Raw genomic sequence first — 13,732 nt, 5'->3', positions numbered from 1 at the left:
TGTTTAGTCAGGGTTGTTATGCCATTCATTTATCAGTGAACTTCTTCATGGGAAAGTTATCATAGCAAACAGAGGAATTCCCTTGTATGAATTTAGGGGGTTATTGATCAAAGGTCGAATGTAGAGTTTTTTTTATACCTCGAATGAACTCACAACGCCAATGGTTTCTTATTTAAGAAAAACGAATTTCTGCGAATTAGAGTTATGAAACCCAAAAACTTGAAACAATCGAGTCTTCCACTGGAAAATCTCGAATTATTCGTGTTTTCAGCAAAACCCTCTGAAAAAAATCATGCAGGCTATTAACATCTTTAAATGGTTCAAGAGACCACTGCCATTGACTCCTACATGACCTCGACAGGTTTTAGATTGTGTATTTTAGAATTCGAGCTATTTCCAGGGACGAGGTATAATAAATCTCAAATAATTCGAGTTTTTTTTAAAAAAAAAAATAGTTTTTTTTTAAAAAAACAACTCGTTTTTTTTTAACATAAATGTGAGTTTCGACCAAAAAAAAATTCAACTCCAAAACTCGAATTTTCATGGGAACTCGAACCTTAATAAATAACCCCCTTAGCTTCCAAAGAGTATTCCAAGCCCTAATACTCAAATCAAGGTAACACACCAAATGTCCTGGCTAGAATCTGAAGGTCAGTTGTTGAGGCCATAGTCTGTTCTCACCCAGTTGCTAGCAGGGCTGTGTGTTTACAGAAAGTTACACTTGCACTCCAGCCACATGTAGGTGTCAAGCTGTTCAGCTTTCCATATGCTTCCAGCAATAGATTTCTCTCACTCTAAATCAGTCAGTAAGGCAACTGCTAGATTGTCTTTGTAAAACTCACGTTTTATATGCTAGGTCTCTATTATGATGATGATTTGTTCCAGATCGCCCAAACCATTTCTGTCTACCAGAGAGAGAGAAAAGGGATGGAGCGGCACACAATCTTTGCAAAAAGTGTATATTCAAATTCAACACATCAGTACGGCGAAGTTTCGGGCTTGATAAAGGGCATATAGCTTCCCCAAAACGTCGCTGTACTGATGTGTCAAATTTGAATATACATCTTTTGCACAGAGTTGTGTTTCCCATAAAAATTCTTGCAAAGATTGTGTGCTGCTCCATTTTTTTATATATATATATATATATATATATATATATATATATATATATATATATATATATATATATATATATATATATAAATATATATATATATATATATATATATATATATATATATATATATATATATTGACCTGTCTATGCTGGTAGACAGAAATGGTTTGGGTGATCTGGAACAAAAAGATCTACATATTGAGTGGGGACGAGTCTCCGATGGGAGCGTGCACCGATATCCTCGCTTAGTGCGCTGGTAAGAGTGCTGGGGCATTTTCAACTTTAAAAAATAAATAAATAAAAAAATAATATCTATATATATATATATATATATATATATATATATATATATATATATATATATATATATATATATATATATAGGTCAAGGCCATAAGTAGGACTATGCTACTAATGAGAACTTGGGTCAGTAAAACACTAGTCTTTTATTTATTACTTAAGCTGGCCATAGACGTGCAGATTTACCTGCTATATCAGACGAACGATCGGACGTCCCAATCTCCCGACCTGCCACTAACCTTTCAGATCAAATAAAGTAGTTAAAGAACAGATCAGCTGATGTTCTGCCCCTACAGCAATCGTACGAAAGTTTATGTCCGACAAAGCTGGTGACAGTCTCCCACTGGAAATCGCCCAATCGGCAATACATGCAGAGATATTATCGGCAGCGACAGAAATCTTCTAACCTGTCCCGAGCGACGGATCGGCATGGCACGACACGTCGGGATACTCTACACACTGTTCGAAAATTGTACGAATCGAGAGTTCATACGATCTGATCTTTGCGTCTATGGCCAGCTTAACTTTACTTACTTTATTACTTAATTTAGGTATTGTGTCTTATTTTTAACCACCAGCTCCACCAAAATGAATGCAATGCATATGCCAAAAAAACTGTTGGGCCAAAAAGGTCTCGCTGAGGATTAAGAAGTTTTATTACTTTTCTTCATTTGACTTTGGCCTTCATGGGGCCTGTACTTGAAAACTGGCTAAAAGAGCAGGATGATCCACTAGTGAAACACCCTCTACAATGGAGTGGTCACTTACTTAAATGTTTGACTCCTCATGTTTCACATCCTCAAACCTCCCTTGAAATTCTATATCTGTAGTTTCTGACTTAAAAAAATATTTTGTGAATTTAAGCTGCCACCCTGCTGTTGAGGGGAAGGGTTGCAAGCCATTTGACCAGCCATAATTACAGTATCTTCCCAGACCCCACTGTATTTCACAAGGTCAAAAGGCAGGAAGCTGAGAGAGAGGCAGGGAAGTGCTACAATAATTTATGGCTCTAACATATTGTGCCTTTGAAATGCGCAGGCTTTTTTGCTAGGCCGGACTGGAGGTGGTAGTTCGGGTGCGCACTAGAAGGGTTAACACGTACATCAGAGTGATACATGAAAATGTGCTGAATGCTAAATTATTGTGTCAGTTTAATATACTGTAAAATAAACTGTAATTGTTTAGCTAACCCCACAGTAAATGTACCTGCCTTATATTCACAGATTTAAATATACAATGTTCCCCTCCTTGAACGTGTAACGTAAAACATTTGGTTATGTTACGACAGCTCCTTGCAAAGAATAAAAACAAATTGGATTTGTCTTACCGTAATAAAAGCTTTAAAAAAAAAATAGAGGAGAAACCTTGGTTCATCAGAACGTTATGTATGTGTCAACATTGATTGGGCAGGTTTAAAAATATCTTGCATGGTGACGCTGATTTCCTTTAGAAGTATATTTATATCTATAAATAGCACAACTAAAATTAGCTGTTTGAATTTTAATTCAGCGCCCATACTTAAGTTATTCAGCACGCTTCTTGAATACTGTTCAGCAGTGATTTTAGCTCATTATTCCAGGTAAGTTGTTCCGGTTAGTCTGATTTTCACAAAATACCCATGCTGGTGAAAGCCTAAGCTATCACCATACTTTACTGTAGGTATGGATCAACCATATTAGGAGCTCCGCATAAGGATGGCCTGTATGGGAAGGTGGCACAAAAGAAACCATTACTAAAAAGGGGCCATGTGAAAGCACATCATGGTAGTAGTATAATGCCACCACAAGAACAATGGTCCTAGAACACTAGAAGCAATGTTGGGGCGGCTCAAGAACAAAATTTGGAATGTCCTGCAATGTGCAAATCAAAACCCCTGTGTATCAAATGTCACCTGAACAACCCAGAGCAAATCTGCCCGGAAGAATGGGCAAAAATCACCCCTAAAAAGTAAACAAAGCAGATACTTATGCACCCAAAACGACTGTTATTGCTACAAAAGTTAGCAAATAATAAAATGTAGGCATTGAATTCATGACAAAAAATGAAAACATTTAGCATTTCAGTGTTTTTGACATTAAAATATCAAAGAGAAAATAATTTCAAAACTGGATGTGTTATTCAATAAATAGACATCCCTCTTTTCCAATGGAGGCTTTGAGCCATGCCCATGTCCTTGCTTTTGAATGTTTTCCCAGCAAATAAATGACTAAACATTTGCCTAAAGGTCGTATTTAAGGTATTGTGTAAGTATTGGAAGATTACTGATTGGTGATCATTAATAGGATCCAGTTTATAGTCCACTGATCCCCCTTCTTTGCTGAGATTAGTTGTTTCTTCTCATTTAGTGATGCAGATACTGTTGTTTACACTCTTGAGCCTAAAGTTACACATAGTTGGCTGATCTGAGCAATATGGCCATGCACATGGACGCACCTAAAGTGTGCATAAGTCGTGGACCTGTGGGGAAACATATGAGATAAAAAAAAGACAGATACTGTCTCCAAGAATTTACCCAGAAGTTTAACCTGCATGAGATTATCTTCTGTGTTTGAGCCATAGTCCCAGCATTGACTTTTCACTATAAAAGTTGGTAACTATATCAGGGCAACCTAATGTTATCCAACCCAGTTACTGGCAGGCTTAACAGTTGGACATTGCTTAACACAAAAATTAAAATTTTATATAAACTTAATCTTGCTGAAATAAGACACTTTCTAAATACAGTCAGTTAAAAATTCTGTACTGTTTAAGAAATAATCGAGTTAGACTTCAGTATCTCACTCTCCACAACCTGTCACTCTTCATGGTGAGGTCTGGGTCAGATTTTGATTGACAGGCAGGTCTAATACGTCTTTTAGGGGGGATTCCTTTCTTAGCAGAATAACCATTTACTAAACTCGTTCAGATACTGTCGACAATTGCGAGAAACCGACCAAAATTTTTCAACCGACGTAATGATTGATATGTATTGTACGACGGATTGTGGAACGATCGGTTGCTCAACATATACGCACCGAATATCAGACGATAAGTAGTTTCGTAACTGAAATAACCAACTCCAACACAAACAATAGGTAACAAAATTGCAGACTCTGGCAAACACCCTGCACACAGAAAAACGGGATTTCCATCAAAGCCGGTTATTTTTAAAGAGTGAGCACCTAGGTTAAAGGTGGCCATAGACGCAGAGATAATATCTTACAAAACAAATTTTCGTCCGATATTCGTTGCGTGTATGGTGGAAAAAGAGCCGACCGATATCGGCAGAAGACTTGGATATCGGTCGGCTCGTCGATCGGGCTGGACGGAAAATTTTGATCGGGTGCCTTTGAAGGGACCCAAACATCGCTCATTGTTAGTGCTGAATCGTCAGAAACAGGTAGAATTCTATTGTTTCTTCCCGTATATCTACCTGTATATCTGACGATTCAGCTTGTATTGAAAGATCGTAATTGTTACGTCTATGGCCACCTTAAGAGTGCAATGCCCCCAAAGTATGTATTAGACCCTAACTGTCAATCAAAAACTGACTCCACCTACTGCATGAAGACAGAATGAAGAGAGACAGGTTGCTCAGAAGGGGAGAAAGAAGAATAACTTGATTATTTCATAAACGGTACAGAATTTTTAATTGATTATATTTAGAAATTATTTCAGCAAGATGAAGCTTATATTCATTTTTAATTTTCATGATAGATCCCCTTTTAAATATCATCCAGAGAGAATCTCTCCTACCCGGAACAGTTTATGCCTAATCCGTGTATCTGTGTATGGACTATTGTATGCTATTTGTCTTTATTAATCATTTGGTTAGATGGGGTTGGCCTGGGCATAGCCTTCAGTTGTGACAAAATGATGGTGTCTCTCATACTGACCCTACATGCCCAGAGGTTTGGGCACTAAGTTTGCAAGAGTCCAAGCTGTCGAACATGATCTATGGAAAGATTGCCATATTTAGGCTAGCAGTTTGGAATGAGGTTCCCTTTCCAAAGAGCTTTCAATCTAGTGCAGTGATCCCCAACCAGTAGCTCATGACCAACATGTTGCTCTCCAACCCCTTGGATGTTGCTCCCAGTGGTTTTAAAGCAGGTGCTTATTTTTGAATTCCAGGCTTGGAGACAAGTTTTGGTTGTATAAAATCCAGGTGTACTGCCAAACAAAGCCTCAATGTAGGTTGCCAATCCTCACAGGGGATACCAAATGGCCAATCACAGCCCTTATTTGACACCCCAAGAACATTTTTCCTACTTGTGTTGCTCTCCACCTCCTTTTACTTCTGAATTTTGCTCACAGGTTCAAAAGATTGGGGATCCCTGATCTAGTGTATCATTAACTATCTTAGTGCATTCATAGTGTTTGTGTAAATGTATATACAGAACAACACAGCTGTTGAGAGTTTTGTACAGATATAAAATGTATCTTTTGATCTGGTTATTATTCATACAAAGACTAACATAAACCACAACAAACATAAACAACCCATTGTTCTTTCTTTGTGGAAGAGAGAGATCTGTAGTCATGAGAAACACCTGAGCTACTATTCTGTTTATTGTATTCAGTGCAAGCATTTTACTCTCTATTGTGGCATCACTGATGAAGAGATTACATTCTCTTAAAACTAACACCAGGTGGTAAGGCTGAGATGCAGCACGTCATCACATCTGCAGCGTGGGTCCAAATAGCCATTGTTGACCAGAGGAAACCCAAACCTGACCCACAGGTATAATTCACATTATGAAGGCCTCATGACCTGCTTCCAAATCCAACATGACCATTGAAAAGAAGGTGGGATGAGCTCAGGTTTCATTTCCTGCAGCAATGACGCTCGACACCAGATACATTGACTTCATAAAGAAGCCTTTTCTCTTGATTACATGAAAGAGACAATGTTTTCATCCTTACTATAGATATATAGAGCAGTCAGGCTGTTCAGTCTAGTCATGACCTGTTTGTAGGTCTGTTAGTTTGCTGCCCACTCAGAGCACTATAACAGGGTGACTTTTAATAGCAATATTCTATATATATTTTGAGCTGAAGGGGAAAAAGTCCTTTGCAGCACTTACCTGCTTCCAGTCTTCTCAGAATCTTGGTTCTGTACTAAGCCGAGATCATGTCTTTCGCGGGTTTGGAACTACTGATCGACCCAATGGGCTGGATTGCATTTAACAGATTTCGATCTAAGGGAGCTCCACCTCCTGGTCATCTCATGCGTTGCATCTAAAATTACAAAGAAAAACATTTTGTTGCAAAAGGAGAAAAATATTAATAGTAGACAACAGGAGTTTATTATGCACAGGGGGATGGTTTGGGAAGGATAGTGACACTAATTAAAAAGTGACAATGAAAAGTAAATAGCACAGGTCATCGTAGCATGGGACCCCAAGTATAAAGGTTTGGGACCTATAAAAGGCCTGTATTTGCAGACCCAACCTGATTGCTGATACAGCTTCAGATGTGAAGCCAGAGCAAAGACAAAGTTCACCTACCATTCATTCTAGGGACACTGCACATTTGCTTTAGTGGGTTGAAATTTACATTTATTTTTTCTTTTTAGTGGTTTTTGTGATATTTGCAGTTCTAGATACAGACTTTTGCCTCAACTAAATCAGCAACTGGTGTGTTAAGTAATTACAGGAAGTGCATAAAGCATTTAGGGTCCCGACACACAAGGAGATCAGTCGTCCTGCTATTAATCTCCTTTAGCGCAGGTGAACTTTGCCTCACAAGGAAAATTTGCATGACTTTGGAAAGCTGAAGTATGTTTTCCCACAAGCGGTTTACATTATGACCAGTGGGAAAGCATTCAGAGGCGATTAGTCAACTGTGCTAGAGGTGATCAGTCGTGGGGTGACTAATCTCATAGTCACATAGTCATAACAATAAATGTGTAGCCTGTGGGTAAGGGCATACCTGAAGATTTGGGGAGAATAAGTCGCCCGGCGACTAACCGCCTCTTCTTTGGGGCGACTAATCTCCCTGAACTGCTTCCCCGTGTCTTCAGCCTGCTTCAATGAAAAAATGTCTCGCCGGGCGACTAAATCTCACTGAATCTCCAGGTGTACCCTTACAGTGGCACTCTAGGCTGTCAACAAAAACCGTTGAGCTCTTTACAATCTGCCTAAAACAGTTAATATCTTAGTAACTGCTAAAATTAGTGAATGTAAAATTGCAAAAGTGCTCAGATGATTAGTCTGAGTTTTTTGGGTTTAGTTCTCCTTTATTATACAATCCTGCATGCGAGAGCAGTGTGATGGAGCAACAGCTCCCTCTGTTGGACAAATAACATTCCTTCTAGTAGCAGGTATTTTATAAGCAAGAAAAAAAAACCCAAACCACTGTATACCAAGTAATGTGCACACATAGTAACATAGTAAGTTAGGTTAAAAAAAGACACACGTCCATCAAGTTAAACCTTTTAAGTTTTTATATAACCTGCCTAATTGCTAGTTCAGCAGATGATTTAATAGATTCCTATTTTTTGTCTGTCCATTTTACCAGGGCGGGTTGCCTCTCCCTGCTTTTTCCATTATGTTCTGCAATTAAAGGTGAATGCATTTATGGACTCTACTTTTATCTAAATAATTGGATATTGTTTTTCAGCAATTCGTGAAGATGGAATGCCTGGAGGAAGGAACAAGAGCATTGGTCCTGTACAGGTAAGTAAACACATAGAAAGATTCCTCTTACTACAGGGCAGCGTAGTTATAATGAATCAATATGCAGAAATATCATACTGTATGGAAGCTGGGAATTTTGCATATGGCAAAGAGTGCTGGGACTTGCATCGATTAAAAGAATTAGTTAAATCAGAAGTCATTTACTTCCAAGTATAGGGTTGAATGCAATACTGGATATTGGCAGTACCTCAGTGCCCCCTAGTGGAAATGTCTAAATAGAACACTGCTCCACCATGCAGTATTATTGTACAGGTATGGGATCCGTTATGCGGAAACCTGTGATCCAGAAAGCTCAGAATTACTCAAAGGCCTTCTCCTATAGGCTCCATTTTACCCAAATAATCCAATTTTTTTTTCTTTAATAACAAAACAGTACCTTGTACTTGACCCAAACTAAGATATAATTAATCCTTATTGAATATAAAACTAACCTATTTGGGTTTATTTAATGTTTACATGATTTTCTAGTAGACTTGAGGTACGAAGATCCAATTTATGGAAAGATATGTTATCCGGACAACCCCAGGTCCCGAGCATTCTGGATAACTGATCCCACACCTGTATTAGAATAATATGACACTAGCTTGGTTAATTTAAAGGGGTTGTTCACTTTCCAAATACTTTTTTCAGTTTGGTTGCTTTGAGATTGTTCACCATAATAAAATACTTTTTTTTTCCAGTTGCTTTTCATGGTTATAATATATAATATAATGATCACAAACGGGAAATAGAAACTAATTGTAAAAAGTCTTTATTTCTGGTTAACTACTGAAACAAAAAAAGTGTTGAAAGGTGAACAACCCCTTTAAGATTTAGAGATTCTTCCTGCTCCGGGCATTGCAGAACTGTAGCATACGTGGACTCCAACTATACTGGATGGAATGTAATACCTCTGGTTTTTTTCTTGCAGATCTCAGATGAAGAGATTGAGCGGATAATGTCTGGACAGGAGTTTGAAGAGGAGGCCAATACATCATGGAGTAATAATGGTGACAGTGACCACAGCTCTCCTGGGAATGGAGTCTCAGAAAGCAATCAGCCTTCCCCTGTGTCTACCCCTTCCTCCAGGTAAGAATAATAATTTCCCTGCAAGTCAAAGAAAATAGTTGGGCAGCTATGCCTCACTTTAAAACCTTCAATCAAGCAGTTAGGGCAGTGATCCCCCAACCAGTAGCTTGCAAGCAACATGTTGCTCTTCAACACCTTGGATGTTGCTCTCAGTGTCCTCAAAGCAAGTGCCTAGTTTGGAATTCCAGGTGTACTGCATTAAAGAGCCTTCTGTAGTCTGCCAGTCCACATAGGGTCCACCAAATAGCCAATCACAGCAAGCCAGGAATTTTTTGCTTGCCTGTGTTGCTCTCCAACTCTTTTTATTTTTGAATGTGGCTCACGGGTAAAAAAGGTTGGGGACCCCTGAGTTAGGAGATGGCAAAACAGGGCTGTGTAGAACCCTAAGAAATTACGGAGCAGCCAGTATATGGAACAGAGAAGTACAGTTTTATAGTATTCCATCAGTTGCTTGGAGGAATTACTTCAGGGTCAGAACTAGGGGTAGGCAGGAGAGGCAAGTGATTAGGGTGCAATGGCTGGGCACTGTGAAGCAGGGGAGTGAGCAGGCATGGGGAAGGGCATCAACTGAAGTTCTTGTCTTAAGGGTGGGTCATAAGTAGCAGGAGTGGCTTTGCCCACTGCCCCCCACTCTGTAAGGTTAGTCCACCCATATTCCATCTCTTATTTATACTAATGCCTGCCCTGCTAGGCGCAGGTGTATAAGTAATGGTGGCTCGCTGGGTTAGCAGAGGGTGCATTATGGTCAGACATGGCCTGACGTTTTGTCAACTTGTAAATCACCATTGGGCGCTAACACTGTAATACTGTGCCCCATTGCCCTCGAAGAGCACATTAATTGGCTTCTAGTCTTCTCTGTTAATAGACTAACTCTCTGTCTCTTCATGCAGTAGGTCAATGGAACTCAATGGGTTCAGTTCACTACGGGACCAATATTTGGGGACGCCGGGTCCAACGCACTATCAATACCTACCTCATCTCTTTAGCTACTCGGCTCACCCCACACTAATTCCAGCCCAGTCACGAAGTCTTGACCCACAATCACACACCCTCATTAACCAGCTGCTGACGGCTGAGGACATAGAACCTCTCAATACTCCTATGCTTATAGAGGATGGGTAAGTGCACCTTGTATATTAGCTCTCCCATATATAATAGCAGATATGCAGCGAAGGAATGCTATGTGCATATGGTAAATTGTACCCTTGAAATGATGCGGGCATCTGTAGGCTAATTGCAACATTGGATTTCAGGTATAAATTTTGTACAGACTGACTAGCACTATCTTAATACAGATTAGAATTGGTCATAACCCCTTCAGAAAAGATACATTTTTGGTTTGCATGAAGTGCTCCGCAAAGAGCCTGCTTTTCCCAGGTCACCAGTGAATCTACTGGTAATGCAAAAAATTAAATATGATTTCTATTGGGGTTCCTTATATTTGTTTTAGTCCTACATATTGGTCCATAATTTAAGGTATCATTGTTTCCCCCGCAGGTACAAAGTGACCCAGTCGGAGCTGTTTGCTTTGTTGTGCCGGCTGGCAGATGAGCTGCTGTTCCGGCAGATCACTTGGGTAAAGAAGCTGCCATTTTTCTGTGATTTGTCCATCAAGGACTACACATGTCTGCTTAGCACAACGTGGCAGGAGCTGATATTGCTCTCATCACTTACCACCTACAGTAAGCAGATCTTTGGAGACTTGGCTGACGTCACTTCTAAGTACTCTCCTTCTGAGGACGAGTTGCACAGGTCAGTGTGAGGCCTAAGTTTTGCTGGAGGATAGTCACAAATAATACTCAGATGCACTCCTCTCTCTATTCCACATTAGTAGATACCATTGCTTAGAATGTAACTGAAGCAGATTTGTATCTATTTTAAAGGAGAAGGAAAGATACAGAAGCAGTTTATTGCCAATAGATTAGCCACAATAGTGCAAGCTATAACACTGTATTTATTCTGCAGAATGCTTTACCATACCTGAGTAAACAGCTCTAGAAGCTTGCTGTTTGTTTAGGATAGCAGCTGCCATTTTATGATGTGTGACATCACTTCCTGACTGAGTCTCTCCCTGCTCACTCATAGCTCTGGGCTCAGATTACAGCAGGGATGGGAAAAGGGAGGAAGCAAACTGAGCATTACCCAGGACTTTCTAAGGGCAACATCAGACTGGGTGATATATAGGGTTGCCACCTTTTCTGGAAAAAAATACCGGCCTTCCTATATATTTATCTTTTTTCTCTATTAATAACATTGGGATCAACCATCATTTTTACCAGCCAGGCCAGTAAAATACTGGCCAGGTGGCAACCCTAGTGATATAGCTGGACAAAATGCTCAGAATCACCCCTTCATTTATTTGACCTGGATCACCTGGACCCATGCAGTGTGTCAAGCTATTGTCTGCGAGTGCACTGCGGGTCCAGGCTGTTACATGTCAAGTAAATAGGGGCTAGTTCCAATGTTTTTCCTGAGCTAAGTCACTTTGATATTGCCCTCCTTATGTGTAAATATATTTTATTTGATTTTACATAAACAAGAAAAATTAATATGACAGCATAAATTAGCAGACTTAGAGAATATTGCCCTCCTTATTACAAGATAGCATTTATTCTCTATATGGAGGGACATTGGGTAAAGTCGTGAATACCACCATACCCATACAAAACTAGCACAGTAAATCGGTGGCAGGTTATGGAACCATCTCCCCAAACAGCCTTCCCCCTGCCTGCTATAACGATAAAACGCCAGCGCAATGGCACTCGCGGGGCTTCGATTTCCGATGTCGCCCTCACGAGGAAACTTCCGGCGACTTTGGAAATCGGATCACCACGAGTGCATTGGCGCAGGCTATTTTTCATTTTTGTAGGGGGAAGGCAGTTCAGGGAGATTGTTGCCACGCAGAAGAGGCGATTAGTCGCCAGGCCCCGAATCTGCCCATGTGCCCCTGCCCTAATGTTAACTGAATCCTGAGTCATCAGGCAGTAGTAGTTAGCATGAAAGGCTAATGTTTTCTTGTTTGACATCATTTCAGCTGTTTAAGGGTTAAACCAAAGAATAAAGGGCAACAGCCGCACCATGTTGCCCTTCCCATTACCTCCACCATATGCCCCAAAGTTCAGCATTTGCTTTAATGTGAAATGAGTTTGCAAGTCTGATCTCTGACCACTCAGCCGTTAATTAGCAGACGTGAGCCAAGGGGCTTTGTTAGAACAGCCATCCTGGCTGGGGCCTCTGTCCCCCCTTATCTGCTGCTCAGGTCTGTAATATGGAAACTGATTAATGGTGTGTGTCTTGTAATCAGGTCCTTATCTTACTCTGGTCTGCAGCTTGATTTAGAGCCGGCAGTGTGCTCATGCACATCTGCACCAGCCACTGGCACGCTCAGATCCGCTACTAACAAGCTTGCACTGCCACACATTATTTAGGGCTTGTAGAAACATGGCTCCTTTACTCCCCCCTACACCTCAAACACGATTTACCACAGTCACAATGTGCAGAAGCCTTGCACTGGCAGTCGTGAGACCTAGCACACTGCGCTATTTGAGAGATTATGTTTTACAGCAGAAAATCCATTATACAACAGTTCCTATTCTTTTGTTCCACTTTTTAATGGATTTGGAAAATGAATACATACTAAGATCAATGCAGGGGGCAGAATGGGATAGATAGAAAAAAAAATATCAGTAATTAGAATGGAATTCAGAGGTGTTGCTGGGGAATCTTCTGATATATATTCTGGCTAAGGAGTTATTGAGCCTGGTTCTGTCAGTGTGTGGCAGCATTGTATAGGAAACTTGTGTTTGATGAAACCAGTACAAACATTTTTATTAACTAAAATACGTATTTATCTCATACACGTATGGGATCTGTTATCCAGAAACCCATTATATAAATGATGGCCGTCTCCCATAGACTCCATTATAATTTTTAAAAATAATTTCCTTTTTCTCTGTAACAATAAAACAGTACCTTGTATAGATATAGTTAATCCTAATTGGAAGCAAAACCAAAAAAAAAAAAATGTTTACAGGATTCTATAGTAGATTTAAGGTATGAAGTTCCAAATTACAGAAGGATCTGTTATCCAGAAAATCCCAGGTCCCGAGCATTTTGGTCCCATACCTGTATTTTATTTAAAAAAAAACAACAACGACCAAACTTGCCCGATTTTAGCTTATTTATAAATAAAAAAAACTTGATTTGATTGGATTGCGGAAAAACTCTCTACTTTTGCAGACTTTTTCCTGAATTGCTCAAATTTTCCAGGCTTTTTCCCTGAATTGCTTGAATTTTTTAAGTTTTTGCCCGAAAACCCAGAAAAATTCAGATTTTCTGGCTAAATCCAGATGGCAGCTCTCTCTCCCATTTGCACGTCCTTCGTGGGGTGTTATGATGGTTACGCCACTGGGGACTGACATTTGCAAATCTTATTATTGGGAGGAGATTTTCTTTAAATATACTTATACAAAACAAAAACATATTATCCTCGTCAGCAACTCTCCAATATACATTCATTGAATTTTTTTTTTATTATGTGTAAATTGAATTGCTACCAAAAGCAGTTTAT

The 13,732-nt window shown here is 39.7% G+C and overlaps 1 protein-coding gene across 11 annotated transcripts in view; it reads left to right on the top strand.

Moving 5' to 3' along the window:
* nr6a1.L (nuclear receptor subfamily 6 group A member 1 L homeolog) overlaps positions 1–13,732 on the top strand; it is a 169,325-nt gene that overhangs the window by 147,356 nt on the left and 8,237 nt on the right. For all 11 annotated transcript variants that reach the window (XM_018229561.2, XM_041572498.1, XM_041572499.1 and 8 more), the window contains 4 exons: positions 8,018–8,073; positions 9,005–9,162; positions 10,053–10,280; positions 10,660–10,914. In XM_018229561.2, coding sequence (XP_018085050.1) covers positions 8,018–8,073; positions 9,005–9,162; positions 10,053–10,280; positions 10,660–10,914 — 697 coding nt within the window. The remainder of the gene's footprint in view (positions 1–8,017; positions 8,074–9,004; positions 9,163–10,052; positions 10,281–10,659; positions 10,915–13,732) is intronic.

Source organism: Xenopus laevis, chromosome 8L (assembly GCF_017654675.1).
Source record: "Xenopus laevis strain J_2021 chromosome 8L, Xenopus_laevis_v10.1, whole genome shotgun sequence".
NCBI lineage: Eukaryota > Metazoa > Chordata > Amphibia > Anura > Pipidae > Xenopus > Xenopus laevis.
Note: the sequence above shows the minus strand (reverse complement) of the source record. Positions and strands in the feature narration are given on the sequence as shown.